Source organism: Musca domestica, unplaced genomic scaffold, assembly GCF_030504385.1.
Source record: "Musca domestica strain aabys unplaced genomic scaffold, Musca_domestica.polishedcontigs.V.1.1 33, whole genome shotgun sequence".
NCBI classification, from domain to species: domain Eukaryota; kingdom Metazoa; phylum Arthropoda; class Insecta; order Diptera; family Muscidae; genus Musca; species Musca domestica.
The window spans coordinates 2994202-3010687 of NW_026712312.1; the positions used below are offsets into that span (position 1 = coordinate 2994202).

The 16486-nt window shown below is 37.2% G+C and overlaps 1 protein-coding gene across 1 annotated transcript in view; it reads right to left on the bottom strand.

Annotated features, from left to right (window-relative positions):
* LOC105262173 (M-phase inducer phosphatase) overlaps positions 1 to 16486 on the bottom strand; it is a 532660-nt gene that overhangs the window by 399494 nt on the left and 116680 nt on the right. Inside the window, exon 3 of the mRNA XM_059125484.1 lies at positions 14170 to 14233. Coding sequence (XP_058981467.1) covers positions 14170 to 14233 — 64 coding nt within the window. The remainder of the gene's footprint in view (positions 1 to 14169; positions 14234 to 16486) is intronic.

The window sequence follows — 16486 nt, forward strand, 5'->3', positions numbered from 1 at the left end:
CGGAAATGTGTCCTATCATTGTACGAAAAGTACTAAATAGTCCTTAATTCGGTATTGGGAAAAGCAATAGAGCTTAACTCATTAAATTTGATATAAATGTCTCTGTTGGTATCTGTGGATTCGATGTGGACATGGTTTTGGAAAGGTGTACTAAAATTGTTCGAAAAGTACTAAGTGGTACTAAAATTTGCCTTACTCGAAGATTTTGGGATGGAATCTTAAAATTTGATATTGGACATTGGGTGAAGGCATGCTAGACTCCCGATATATTTTATATTGAGGTTTTTGTTGGTATCTGGGCCTTAGATATGGAGATGTTTTCGGAAATTTGTACCAACGTCGTACGAAAAGTACTAAGTGGCACTAAATATGGTCATGGGCGAAGGGATAGGGCTGAAATCTTTAAATTTGATATTGAGGCCTCTGTTGGTATCTCTGGAATTACAATCCTGAAATTGGATATAGATGTCACTGTTGGTGTTACGATTCGTATCGTTTGTTTTGAATATGCGTACTATAAGTGTACCGAATGGTACAAAATTTGGTAAGGGGGAAATAATAGAGCTAATATCCTGACATTTGATATCAGGGTCACTGTTGGTATTTCAAGTACGACTCTGAAGTGTAGTTTCACTCTTGGGTATAGGCCAAATATGGCGTTACCACTTTTATACTATTGAAGACTTTGCCCTCGTTGTAATTTAAATTTACAGGTATTTTTATGGAACCAATATAAGACCGCCAGATGTCGGAAAATTTCAAATCTTCGGCCTGGGAAATATAGGAGCCTATTTCACTTGTTTATTATATATTTTATGTATTTATATATATTTTATGTGGCATTCTCATTTTCAAATTTCAGCACTCTTTTTTGCCTCACCCAGGAACACCCTATTTTATAACGGTATAATGTCGGGGCAATTAAATCTTTTCTGTTGTGTTTAGACTATCAACAGACAAGACGGACATTAATTGATCACAGCAGAAGAGTGAAGGAGGAGACATAAACAAAATCATGGGGTAGACATAAACAAGACCAATGCCAAGATCACATTAACGAGAAAAAAATCGAATAAAATTTCACAGGGCTCAGAAACGCACACACACACACAAACAAATATGCATATAAAAATCAACAAGAATATGCACGCACAGAGAGACTATGCAAACAACACATGTTGTTATCTCAATGTCTTCAAGGACCAAGGAGACATGGAATTCCATGTTTTCAATCCTTGCCAGCGAGTGAGTAGCTGTGTGGAGGCAGAAATACATGCTCAGGATCATTAATCATAAATAAGAAGAAACCCACACATAGTGCGAGAGAAAGGATTTGTAAAAGGATATGTTTTTGTTACGTTTCGAAAGACAACAAGGAATATTTAAGGGAAAACAAATCGTCAAGAGAAATAATATTTTTATAGAAAAAATATCCCTGAAAAGGACATTCATAAATTTTTGTTATTATTATTTTTATTTTCCTATCAATATTTTTGCCAAGAAATTACAAAGTCATTGTCGAAAATCTCCAATCTCAACACGAAGGATAGTCATCGTGCCTCAAGGGAGTAGGCTGGAGTTTTGTTTTTCTTTTAAGGTACTCGAAGGGATACAAAGAGATCCTGGCATCTCTCGAGACTGCAATTATTACCGAGTCTAGCCGGCCTGCCACTTTTGCCACAAATGAATTGCATCTTAATGGGTCCACCAGAGTGTGTGTGTGGTCAGAGAGTAAAATCAGCGATATCTACTGCGTCATCGTTCTCCTCTCGTGGACCTTTAGTTTTCTTGTCTCCAGCCAGTGCGGTAAACATCACAAAGAAATTGTCAACAAAACAATGCTTATTGTTGTTTTTATCTCTTGTTGTTGTTATTGTTTGCCCGATTGCATTACAAATCATGGCTTTATTCCAGGTATCCCTGTGTTCGTGTGAGTGTGCCTAACCAAGGATTAGAGGATCATTAATGGCTGATGATGTTGCAACAAGTGAAAACGTAGCGATAGTTTTTTTAGGCCAACTAAGAAAATGAGCCGCATTAAATAAAAAAAAAAAACAACAATCCACCAGCTATTGTTTTTTGCCATTGTCTGGGGGACGATATGTGAGGCCTGGTCTGGACCAAAGAAAAAAAAAAAAGGACAATTAGAAAAGCACCGTCGTCCACTACCACGTATACTTCGATCGATCCTTTATAATTTTAATGTAATGAAATTGTAATTTTTCATTTTTCATCCTCAATTCTAAGGATTTTCTTGGAGAGAGCGTTTTTTAAGCGTGAGAAATGTCAATGTTTGGTTTTCTACTCTCTCTCGCTTTTTAGTGGAAACAATGACACAATCAAGTGGCCGATTTTAGGGTGACAAAAGGACAATGGATGGCAAGAATGTCCCCAATTTCAGGGTAAATCAGTGCCACATATAGACACTTGAAATATTAATTTTGAAATCTAAGAAGGCTGACCACTTAATCAAATTGTTACACGTTCAGCAATTTCCAAGAAAATATTTGAAAGATTGTCATTGTATTATTTAATATCCCTAAAGGTCCATATCTAACTTGTATAGAAAGGACCAAAGGTAAACATATTTTCCAAAGATGGGTCAACTAAAAATGATAAGCAAATATATACTTTGGAGCACACAGGTAAATTTCTTAAACTTCTTTCGTTGATAAATTACGACACGTTTTCTTAAGGACATATATTCCTAGAATTTAACTAAATTTTGTATTTCAATGCTCAGAATCAATTACATTAAAATACGAAGACATTTTCAAAGAGATCAGTGAAATGAAGGGTATGAAATATATGACAAACCAACGTATCCAACCAGAACGAGGAGGACTATATGATATTCTACACCACTATGCATATTTAGTACGGGGTTGCCCATATTCGACGGACCCATCTGGCAACGCCATAACTTTTGATAGAGATGTCACATCGTTTAATGACATACCGCGTTTGAAGCGTCAGTCCAAGCAGATTTTTACCGTGAACCAATACACACCACGCGAGCGCTCTGAAATAGTTGAAATTTACAAGAAGTCAATTCTGAAAACTCAACGTGCTTTTAAAACATTAAAAAGTGCGCCTTCTAAGAACACCATTAAGCGTTTATACGAAAAATTTTCGACTGGTAAGGCTCTTTCTAATCCGAAGAGGCCATATAAAAGTCGACCAAGGCCTTTCGGCCAAGAATATCGCTGCCGTACGAGCCAGTGTTGAGAGGTCCCCAAGAACATCCCAAAAACGCCGTTCTCAGCAGTTGGGCATGGCTCGGTCCACTTTACAACGGATTATTCGCATTGATTTGCATTTGTTCCCGTACAAAAGTCAATTGACGCAAAGAATGTTGCCTGCGGACAAGCCTCGTCGATTGGAATGGGCCCAAAGGGCAACCCTGTACATCTACCCATAACAAATAAATGTTTATATATAAATGCTTCGGGAAGGATTATACTAACAACTTAAATGGAATCAGTCAGTATTGCTGACAGCTGCATACCCACAGCCAATGTTCGGTTATTTAAAGATATTTTGACTTTTTTAAACTATTGACCCCTCATAGGAGAGGTTCCGAAGGAGTAGGCCAGTATTTTCCATTTCGTATCCTACATAAGTCTGAAAAAATATTAAAAGATTTCAGTTTTGGATTCCATATCGACTAATTCCGATGAGATATTTGATAATTATTCGAAAAATTCACGTTTTATGAGAGTTAAAATTTTTTTGGGGAGGTACCAGAAGGAGAAGTTCGATATTGTCCATCTTCACAACAGATCTAGTGTTGATAGAAGTATTGGAATGTGCCAAGTTTGAATCGGATACTCATTGCGTAATCACTTCGTCATACCAGACCTTGTGTTAGTGGAAATATTAAAATGTGTGAAATTTGAATATACTTGGACTTTTCGTTCAAAATTTATTAAAGTTATAATTATTCAAAATGTTGACCCTTTGGGGAGGGGGTGGGTGAGAGATATCAGAAAGGGTGGTCCGATATCTACCAACTTCCCACCAGATGTTGCTTGAGTAGAAGTATTATGATGTGTGTATAGAAGTTTTAAAAAAATCGGATGCTCCTTTCGCATTTTACGAGCATCATTCAAAACTTTGACCCGTTGTGGAGGAAGTAATAGAGGGAGACGAACGATATATCAAATCTTTACATCAGAACTTTGTGAAAAAATATATCGGAATGTGCGAAGTCAATCGGACTCTTATTTAACGTTGTTTCAAATTTTTAATTATTTCAAATTTTGACCCTTTGTGGGGGAGGTAATTGATGATGTTGTCCATTTTCGCACCAGAAAATGCAGACAGAAATATTGGGATTTGCATTAATCTAACTATACTTTATTTTTCGATGAGGTAAGTTGTTTTCTTTAAAAATGCTGAAAATTTTTTTTGTGGAGTGGACCGATACCTCCGAAATCGATCCCATATATCTCCGATGTATATTTACAGGGTGAGATGAAAGAACTGCAATCAACTTTAGACTGCTGTCATTTCTAAGCAACCCGTCCGACAGCTGTTAAAAATAGTCCAGTGACAGCTCATTATATTGTGTACAAGCGTACAAAAGTATTTTGGTGAGAATTTAACAGAAAAAAGGTTATTCTCGATGGAATTCAAGCGTGATAGTGTGATTTTCTTAAAGATGGCTGGAAAACTACAAAAGGCTACCGTTAGAGCACTCCAGCATTTAAATGTGAATAACTCTTTGTGTCACGTACCATCGCTCGTTACCGTAGCCCGACGTCAAGGAAGTGAAGTGAAGAAAACAGCAACATCTGCAGAAATGGTTCGAAAAATAATGAAGCGATTTGGTCGAACCTCGCGTCGCAGTAGCCGGAAAATGGCTCGTGAGTTGAACATATCGCAATATTCCATTCGGAAAATATTGAAAAATGAGCTCGGGGTAAAGCCATTGAAATTCCAAAAAGTGCATGAACTTACACTGCAACAGAAAGAAAATAGACTCAAAAGAGCTAAAGAGTTGCTTCGCTTGGTCGAAAAAGGAGAACTGTCGAATTTGGTTTTCTCCGATGAGATAACAAAATATTTTGGAGGGTGTATTAAAGCCTTGGGAACGCAAACATTTTGGCCGCCGACCTTGGACATTTCAACAGGACTCAGCACCATCGCACTCAGCACGCGCCACCCAAGAATTGTTACAAAATGAGGTTCCTCGATTCATTTCCAGCGCACAGTGGCCACCAAAATCTCCGAATACCAACCCGTTGGACAATTGAGTCTGGACTATTTTGGAAAGCAAGGTTGGCACTAAAAAGTACCAAAGTGTCAATTACTTCAAGCAAGCGCTTCGCCGGGAATGGGCCAGAATACCGAAGAGCTACATTCGGGCAGCGTGTGACGGTTTCATTGGCCGTTTGAAGGCCATAATTCGTGCCAAAGGTGACCTATTCGAACAAATCTAAGCTTATTCTAAAATTTGATGCTATTTCCGACATTTTTTGCTTTCCTTCAATAAAATTTTAAAGAAATGTAAAAATTATGGTGTAGGTCCTTGTTGATTTTTTTTTATCTCACCCTATATGACCGAATTCAGCCTAGAAGCAAGTATGTCGACTTGTGGAGATCTTTTTAGAAATAGCTGTAGCTCACATATGTAGGTTTCATTCGCTTTAATATTAAATCCGCCCAAATCAATAACGACTATCATCTTTTGTTTGCTCCAATGCGGAGTACTTTCATATTTTCATATTGTGATGTTTTCCACTCGCCCAACATTAAAATGCCAAAAAAAAAAAAACTTGGATAGGGCGAAACTTTTATTCTCTCCAACATCAAATAAATATAACAATTAAAATAACAAAAAATTCCACAAAACATTTTTTGGTGAAGTGCTTCAAGTAACTAAAATCGGGCGATACCATTATGTGAGACTAATACCAATACATGGTCCAATTGCGGAATCAAAATATAAAATTACAATCAAGCTTATAGGAAAATCTGGTGACCACGTCCAAATTAATATTTCCAAGATCGGCTGCGGACCTGAACCCGGTTTTTCGACCCGAAAATTTGGATGAAAAATCTGAGTTAATGGGTATCATTTGGAAGCTGATGAAAATACCAATCCAATAAGTGATCATTTGAGTTGGAGTGGTTTTAACCGGTTCCGGAGCAATACTTAAAATTTCTATTTTTGTGCCGGAACTTTTTGAAAAGTCGAAAAAGGCTCGTTATGGGGTATTAAGTTCTACCATATAGCCTACACTCCTGCCTTTCCAAAAATGGTGCCACATGTGTTGATATCTCTTGTTATTCTGAAGAGTTATAACGTTTAGAAAATCTATGGATCGCGTGGCTGGTGTTGGATATACCTCAGAGGATAAAATCTCATGCCCCTATCGAAGGCCAGCTACTTAATATTAAGAAAAACTATGGAGTGCGTAGCCGGTGTTTAACATAGCCCAGAGGAATTTTATACAAAGCTGATTTGTAGAACCGGATAAAACCGAATAGAACCGTTGCACCTCCAAGTAATCGGACGGCATTTTAGGAATAGAGAAACGGGGTCCTATATTGGGTTGCTTTTACGTTCAAATTTGTAGAAAATTACCAACATAGGAACTCATATTTAATATCCCCACGTAAAATGGAACCTCCCCATATTCGGCATTTTTAACTATTTTTTTTCCAAAAAAAAAAGATCTAAAATGTTAAAATTCACCATTATGTTCCGGCTTCGAATCAAAGCGATCGATGTTAAAACTATACTTAGGGAAAATAACTTTATATGAAAAATCCTAGTGGAAATCACTGCTTTAATCCTTTTCTAAGATCTCGTTCTTGGGGCAGATCTGAAAAATACTTTTAATTTAATGTTTCGCGGTCTTTAAGGTAATGACGGTTCTCTAAATTTGGCATTTATTGAATAAAGGAAATAAAATCAGTAACACTTGAATGCAACAATTAAGATAACAGTAAAGACCGTGCGTATATCTCCATAACCCATTTGTCCCTGAAAGCACCTATCATTGTACTTTGCTCAATGTTGCACGCTCTCTCGTGGCTCAATGTCGGTGGTAATTAAAAAATTGGGAAACAAAGGTGTCAAAATCGCTAAGCGGCGTGTTTAACACACGTCACTCAAATATGAAATTTTCAGCTCAAGGACACTGTGTAAAGGATATTTGCCGGCCATGGAGTACCAAAATTCGATTAATAAGCCTCCTCAAGGTAATGCCGACTAATAAAAATTAATGAGATCTCGCAACAAACTATTTCAAGTCAATGTCAAAATAATTACCAAAATTTATGGTTCGGAGGTCAGCAGAACAAAGCCCAGGTTTGGTGGGTGGGTGTTGAAAAGCAGGGAAAACAAACAAACAAACAAATGGACGAACGAGAAATATGCAAAGAAAGGTGAAATCAAATTAGAAAACAAAACAACAATCGAGAGAAGAGAATACACCTGAATACATCTTTGTCCTTAACACAATGGGTGCTAAAGTCAGGAGAACAGGTAAACAACAACAACACCAACAATGGTCAAAAGCAATAAAATTCAAAATAATATTCAACCTGTCCTTATTTACGACACATAACTCGAAACTGTTTCGAGCCTTTGCCAGGCACATTTATGGCACTTGCCACAATCTAGCCAGCCATATGACAATGGAAGGACATTCAAATTTTCTGCTCGATCGCTGGGTGCTGGGCAAAACAATGAAACTTTTTCGTAGTTCCATATCCTGTCAGCAGGTTAGCGTGAATGGCAAATATTTCACGTTGCAGATATAACGCAATGCGCTCGAGCACTTGTTGCACTCACGTTCGAAGATCCTGGCTGGCAAAACCAACAACAACAACGAAAAACGCACACAACGGGAGGACATTTTTTGCACGTACACAAATCCCTTTAACGCCAGGCTTAAAATGACAAAGCAAAAAAAATTGTTGACAGCGAACAAAAAGAAAAAGATGCCAAAGGGAAATTTGTCCTGCTGTCCTCCGGACAATAGAGCAATTTTATTGTTTGGGTGGACTGCTGTGCCACAGGACAAAGCAAAGCGGTCCAGCGGCACTGTTTTCTTTCTTTTTGGCAAGGATACAATTCTGCACTTGATGCTATTCTTTGCTCATTTGACTTTGTGGGAGATGGCGCCTATCCTGTGGTGCACTTTTTGGTTGGATTTCAATCAGCAAATCCTAAGGCGATCAAGGCAAGTGCATCTTTTGTTGGGATTCTTTTTTCTGGCATTTTTTTCTTGCATTCGTGCTCTTCGTGGAGAGTAAAACGAAAGCAAGGCTCACTCTAATGAAACCGGGTTCCTTGTTGGCCATGCTGGGTTTTAGCTGGCTGTGCAATACCAACAGCGTAAAGAATTTACATAATTTTTAAGACAAATAAAAAGGATTTCTGCAATAGGGACCCTACTTCCTTAAAGTATCCTTTAATTCCTAATGCAAGGCAATATGAACTTGATCTGCTATGGATAGAAAAGGATGTAGAGGAAGTTTTGAGATAAGCTCACAGTATGCTGCAGAGTGTAGGATATTGAATACTTCACCACTCGATGTCAAGGTGAGAAATATCAAAACTTATCTGCTTTTTTTACACTTCCTTAGCTCAGGATGTATCAATTAAATCGCATATCCGGTGAAGATAGCAAAAATTGAAATTAGGGTCAAGAAATGGACAAACGTCGTTATTTTCTGCATAGGAAGTATATACCTTCAGCCGTGTGGCTGTAGAAAGTTGTATGTCATCGGATATGGTCACAATTTGTCTTATCAAAATAACTGTTTGAACCCCATGTTGCCTTGGAGGAAATCTGTTTCGGGACATTAGGCATGTACGGATATGTTCAAAATTTGCCTCATCAAAATAACTGTTTGAACCCCATGTTGCCTTGGAGGAAATCTGTTTCGGGACATTTGGCATGTACGGTTGTTCGTCTGTCTGACTGGCGGTTGCACATGGTAACTCCAGAAGAGAGTAACCTATTGGGTTAGAATTCCTATTTGCAAAGATTTTACTAGATCGTGGACTCCGAGGTACAGGAGGTACCAAAAGGGCCGGTTCGATGTATATCTTAATTCTTGATTTCGCGTTTATGAGTTTCATGGAAAATTTTGACCCTTTGTGGGGGAGGTAGCAGTAGCATTTTGTGTTAGTAGAAATAATGGGACGTGTGAAATATGAGGAAAATGAGAGGACCGGATGCTTATTTCGGATTTTTTGATCGTCTAAGTTTTTTAAAACTTTGACCCTTTGTGGGGGAGGTACCAGAAGGAGTGCGCCGATAAATCCTATTTTAGAGTAGATCTTGTATTAGTAAAAATTATGGCAAGTGTGAAATTTGAAAAGCACCGGTTAATCGCTTTGGTAATTCAAAATTGTGAACCCTTTGTCGGTGGAGGTACCAGAAGGAGTGCGCCGATATATCCCATTTTCAGAGTAGATCTTGTGTTTGTAAAAATAATGGCAAGTGTGAAATTTGAAGAGAACCGGAAGCTTATTTCGGCTTTTATGATCGTATAGGTTTTTCAAAACTGTGACCCTTTGTGGGGGAAGTACCAGAAGGAATGGTCCGATCTCTACCATCTTTGTAACAAATTTTGCGTTAATGGATTGGAATATTGAATTGTATCAATTCTGAATGAAATCGGAGATTCATTTCGTGTTTTATGACATTCATGAATACTCAAAATTTTGGCCCTTTGTGGGGGAGGTACCAGAAGGAGTAAACCGATATATTCCATCTTCACACCAGACCTTGGGTTAATAAAAGTATTGTGCTGTGTGTTATTTGGAGACAATCAGATTCTTACATAAGGGTGATAATTATTCAAAATGTTGACCCTTTGCGGGGGAGGTACTTGATGGATTGGACCGACGCAGCACTGATACCTGAGTTGGTACTGATACAAATATTAGGATATGCAAAGGTGGAGCAAAATTGGACTCTTTACTATGGAGTAAAACATTTTTTTATTTCGACATTTTGTGGGGAAGGTACTAGAAGGAGTGGCCCATCTCCAAACTCGATCTAAGTTTGACGATAACATTACGATGTACCAAAATCATCAAATCGGGAACTCCCTTCGAGTGTCGTGCGCACCAGCCAGACAGACGAACACATTTAGATCAACTCCAAATGTCCTTGAACGGATTTGGTCCAAAGAGACCTAGGATCTAAAACCTTTGTTCCAATGAGGCACGAGTAGCCATATGGCTGAGGTTATAATCATCGCATATTCCATATAAAGTGAAGGAAGTAACCAATAAAGTCCAAACCTGGCACATCCAATATTTATATCATACTTATTTAGGACCAATACGAAATGGGCAATATTGCGCCATTCCATCGGAACCTACTCCATAGAGGGTCAACAATTTGAATAATCAAAACAATCGAACATTGGTTGAGGGTATAAACCTGTCGTCTAAAACGACTGATACTTTTTAGCTCATTTTTTATACCATTCAGCGACTATGGAGGGTGCATTGAATATATAATTTCGTTTGTATGCCATCAAAATTGGAGGAAGAACGACGAAACTAGAAAAAATTGTCGTCCCTGTTGGCGAATAGCCCCAATATAACGATGAACCCGATATTTTGATATTTTAGCCACATTTTTTAATGGAATTGACTTCAATTTGGCAATTTGGGTAAGTAATTTGTAATTCTACCTTAAAATCTATCTATCTACGTATATAAGAGAGTAGAGAAATAAATCAAACTTCTAGGTTACGAAAAGTTCTAAAATGGCACCAAACTTCTAAAATGGTATTATGTGAACGGATAAAGTAAAAAAGTTGAGATTTGGTATGAGATTCAAGGTGGTTTGGGAAATGCGTACGAAGTGTGCTAAATGGTACTGAATTAAAAATGGTTTGGTTTAGGGTGAACGGATGAAGTTAAAATTTTGACGTTTTATGTTGGGGTCCCTGTTGGAGGTAGGCTTGTGATAAAGAGGAGGTTTTTGGAAATATGTACTACAAGTGCCCGAAAAGTAGTGAATGGTACTTTATTTGGTACAATTTGGTATTGGGTGAACATAACAGTGTGCATGAAATCTAAAATTTGGTATTAGGACCGCTGTTCATATATATGATATATTCAAAAATATGATATTTAGATAACTAATAGTATCTGTGCTTGAGATTTGGCGGTGTTTGGAAATGCGTCGTATATTTGTACGAGAAGTACTCAATATTACTAAATTTTGTATTGGGTGAAGGGATTTCGGCATACCAAGGGGAAAGGGATAGAGATAAAATTCTGAAATTTGATATTTAAATTACCGATGGTGTCTGTGTTTAAGATTTGGAGGTGGTTTGGATAGGCGTCCTATATTTGTACGAAGAGATAGGACAGGAGTCACGAAATTTGAAATGAAGGTCCCTGAAATATGTACCACAATTTACCAAAACTAAATTTAGTGATATTTAGTACTGAATTTAGTATTGGATGAAGGAACAGAGCTGGAATTTGATATAGATGCCGATGTTGGTGTACGCGGCTAAGATGTGGAAAAGTGTACTATAATTGCTCGAAAAGTACTAAATAGTAGTAGATTTGGTATTGTGTGAAGGGGTAGAGTTGGAACCGTGAAATGTTATATAGCGATAACTGTAGGTGTCTAAGATTGAGATATGGAACAATTTTGTAAATAAGTACTAAAATTATATGAAAAGTACTAAATGTTAATAAATTTGTTATTGCGTGAAAGGATAGAACTGGAATATCTAAATTTAATATTGAGGTCAAAGGTGTTGAGATCTGTTTTTTTTTTTGTGCAAAAGCGTACTATAATTATTCGAAAAGTACTAAATGGCACTAATTTTGAATCTCTATTGGTGCCTAGACAAGAGATTTAGATTGGATATGCATACGTTGACCTTATTATGACCTTTTTCGGTCACAACCCACATAACCCACATGAGGATTATGTTAAAGAATCGGTAAAAATCGCCAAAAAGTAGCGGACATAAACCCCATTATGTGGCAGGAATTTTTAACTTGATTACAGCAAAGTATTTTTTTCGTGTGGGAAATACCCGGTTTTTCGAACCGAAAGTTCAGACACAAAATCGGGTTTTTATCCGGTTCTTACAAAAAATGATATTTATGGGTATAATTTGAAAGCGGTATTGATATTTTTGTACCGCAACTTTTTGAAAAAACAAACCTTAAAAAGTCGAAAATGGACGCATTACAGGATATTAAGATCTACATACTACATGGTAACCTTCACTCTTGCCCTTCTAAAATGGTGCAAAATTTGCTGATATCTCTTGTACTTCCAAAGATATTAGTGATAAAAATCATGAAATTGAGATTTTCTTCACTATTATATATCGACCGAGATTTTCTCCTCGACGGTAGGTCCAACAACGGCTACTCGATCCATAGTTTTTCTAAACTTTATGACTTTTGTAAGTAGTTGGCTTTCGATTTTTAAGTAACTATCTTAAAGTCAATTCAGGTCACACTCCCCAGGGGGTTTATGTCCATTTTGGAAGGGGACATAAAATACCGACTTTATTGTCCAAACCGGACATAATCACCAGAATTGCAATAGGGATTATGTCCGGGTGCCCCAGGTGATCTACTTATCCTATACGACCATCAAAATGTGGAATTTCCCAATCAGAGATCTGGGCTGTAAAATCCAGAATAATTAGAATAAAGTAAGGGAACTCGCGACCTTGCGAAGGGTAGTCGGGCACACAATGTAATTTTGCCTTGTACATTTTTTTTTAGGAATAAGTTATTATTTTCTAGCTTTCCGGTAATGCATTATTTTTAGAATGATGGTAATGTAGAGGGTATGTGGTAGTCATTACTAGTAATGTATATGTTGACACGTATAACTACCCAATTTTTGTTGGGAGGGGGGCAATTCTATGTAGTGCCCCCTAACATAAACCATACAACTATCCCATCACAGACATGTATCGACTTTGAAGTTATTGCACAGAAAACCTTCGGCACAATATCATAGAACAGCTCTCTATTGGTGTCAATTTAATAATTAAACAACAATGTGAGAGACTTCAGAGAATCGCACATTGATGAACCATAAAAAGTTCTTTGTTTAGAGTGGTACGCCCCAGATTCAATTACGGTGGTCCACTCCAGAAGCCACCCGCAATTTATATTTACAGTAGCTGAGGTCCATTAAATCGACATAAAAACGAGTAGAGATACTGTGTGGTCACTGGCATGCTGGAGGATGAGGCTCCCACCAATGGTGTTGGCCATAACATGTGATGGACAAAGTAGAGCGGGTTAACACCCATTTTTTGGAGAAATAATAAAAATGCTTTTATGGGATCAATCAAAATAGACAACGATTTGGAAAGGTAGACGAGAAGACAAAAGATATGGCACCTCAGTGGGAAAGAAGAATGCACTTGACACTTGTGCAAAAAGGGTCCATCAGAGTTGGGAACAATAGAAATGAATTTCATAACGGTAGATAAGGCTACCGGAGTTCAAGGGAACAATGGTCAGAATATACAAAACTCATTAAATTGAGAACAATAAAGTAACAGTGATGACAATAGAAACGCCAATGGTCCAGAACAGATTTCGAATTTATGAGGCACCATTACATATCGAATTTTTCAAGCACATTGGCATTAGGAACAATAGGATCGATCTTGGCTGACGAATGTGAAGTGCAGGAATGGCGAGACAAGTGCAATTTTCAATTTCTATTCTTTGGAAGAACCCAAAGAAAAGTAGCAACAAAATCTATATTTCTTGGCCGAAAAGAACAATAGAGTTCGAACAGACAACAGGTACCAGAAGCCTCCACTCATCATCATCATTTACTTTGGTGAGTGTGGAAGATTGCATGAAAGTGATAGGAAAATGGTAAACGTACCAGGATGTCCTTTCAACAGAATCTGGCAGTAGGAATTATCGCACAAGTGTTTGCATCCATATCCATACATATTTGTTGTTATTGCAAGGATACAGTTTTCTCTCTCTGTACCGCTCTTCAAGAAAAACAAATCAAATAGAAATTAACTAGACTGGCTACTTGACAAAAACAAAAAAAAAAAGAAAAATCTTGGAAAGATAAAAAACTAATCATTATTCTGGCACTTGTGCTATTTGGTCGGAGACAAGGATTCTTTCCTTTTTTCGATTGTGGTCATGGTGGTACTTACTCTTCTTCGTCGCCTAATTTATCACTGGTCATACAATAGTCCTTTGTTGCCAGGATTCTGCCATCTAAAATGAAACAAAAAAAATGGGAATATTTAATTAGTATTTGGCCAAGAGAAATAAATCAATAGATTCTTAGAAAAAAAATAAAAAAAAGACTAGAATACTGCAAGTGCAAAATCAGTGGCCAGATAACGGCAGGAAACATAAACAACAGAAATATGGAACCTCCTTTTTCATTTTGGATAGATGTCAAGTGTTAAGGTCCTACACACCGTCTCCTTCCTTGAATTTGAAATTATTTATTGCCAACAATGCTGCTTAGTTTTATAATGTTTAGCTAACGGTTTGAATTCTATAGCATGTAATAAATCTCTGTTAAAAATTGATTTTCGTTTTTGATAGAAACCCCAATCTACCATCACTGACTACAGATTCACATTAGAATGGGGAAATTACACTTTTTTTGTGGTCGTATGTTAGCACCTAATAAATCAAGGATGTCTGTGACAGAAATTTGAAAGGCTATCTGCTTCCGGATTTCCTAGAAAGAACACTATAACATTTTCTTATGAACCTCTGTCGGTCTCTGAGGATGGCATGTAATTAATCAAGTGAAGTAAGATTTGTGGCTAGAATTTGGCAAAATATTTCTTTTTCATAAACCTTTAAGAAAGAATTCCCAAATGTATTGAAGATAATCGTGTTACACTACTTCTAACTTAACAAAATTCTCAGAAATTTAAATATTATTGCAAAAAGTTACACCTTTTTTTTCAACTATAAAGAGGAGCTTATATGAAATTTCAAAAAAAAATTGGACAAGTGTAAAATGGTTCGATCGGCCGAACTTTTAATACCCTCTACGAATTGCAAGGAACTTGAAAAATTCCAACAAATTCCGAAAAATACAATTTAAATGATCAGATTTATACAGGGGCTATACGAAGACGCGGACTTGCATAAGTAATTTTTTTGTCATAGGCTGTAGTACCGATTCTGAACTTCAAAGACGAAATTTGAAACAATTCCGGCAAATAATGTCGCTAAAATCGTGAAAATACTGAATAAAGGGAGGTACCGTTATATGGGGCCTATACGAAAATGTGGAACTGCATACGCGATTTGTAGTTATGGGCTTCGAATACGAAAATTGAAACAATTCGGGTAAATAATGTCGTCAAAAACATAAAATATCGGTAGGTACCGTTATATGGGGGCTATACGAAGACGTGGGGGCTTTACGAACATAACATGCCTACATATGTGTGCAAAATTTTAGCCTTCTATCTCAGATCATTCTAAATATATAGAGAAATATGGAGTATTCGAATCTACAGTTCAATAACAATCATAAAATACTTGGCAACTCTCAATACTTCTCTGACGCCATAAGTCTAAGGGTGCAATCTTATGGCCTCAGAGGATATGAAACATTCGATATGTTCAAAATTTGCCTCGTCCAAACAAAAGAGCCTCTGTTTCCTTGGAAAAAAACTCTTTTCAGTACATTTGGACTTGATCCTTAGTCTTGTGCCTACAGATGGCATATATCATTTGATAGCCAAATCGTGCCTTATCGAAATAACCATTTTACACCAGATTTGGTCCAAACTTGGTACTTCGTAATATTATTGTCAAACTATGATCGAGTTAGGAGGTGGGTAATATCCATCCACTCCTTCTAATATCTCCCCCCCACAAAATGTCAACATTTTCAAAGAAAATTATTTTTGAACAGAAAGAGTAAGGATAATCGAATTGTGTTCCAACTTTCCAAATCCTAATATTTGCGTCAGTGCTAGGTCAGGTGCGAAAACGGATAATATCTGTCCATTCCAACATGTACCTCCCCACACAAAGGTTCAACATTTTGAATAATTATAACTCTTTTAAAATGTGATGTAAGTGTCCGACGGTCTTCAAATTACACACATCACAATATATTTATTAACCCAAGGTCTGGTTTGAGGATGGGATCAGTTCACTCCTTCTGGTACCTGCCCCACAAAGGGCCAACATTTTGAAAATTCACGAAGGTTATAAAACACGAAACAAACATCCGATTCCATTCAGACTTGGAACATCTCAATATTTCTATAACCACAAGAACTGTTATAAAGATGGTAGAGATCGGAACATTTCTTCTGGTACATCACCCACAAAAGGGTTAAAGTTTTGAATCAAATAATCATAAAATACGAAATAAGCATCCGGATTTCTTCATATTACACACGTCCCATTACTTCTACACATGGTCTGGTGTGAAGATGAAATATATCCGTCAACTCCTATTGGTACCTCATGCACAAATGCTCA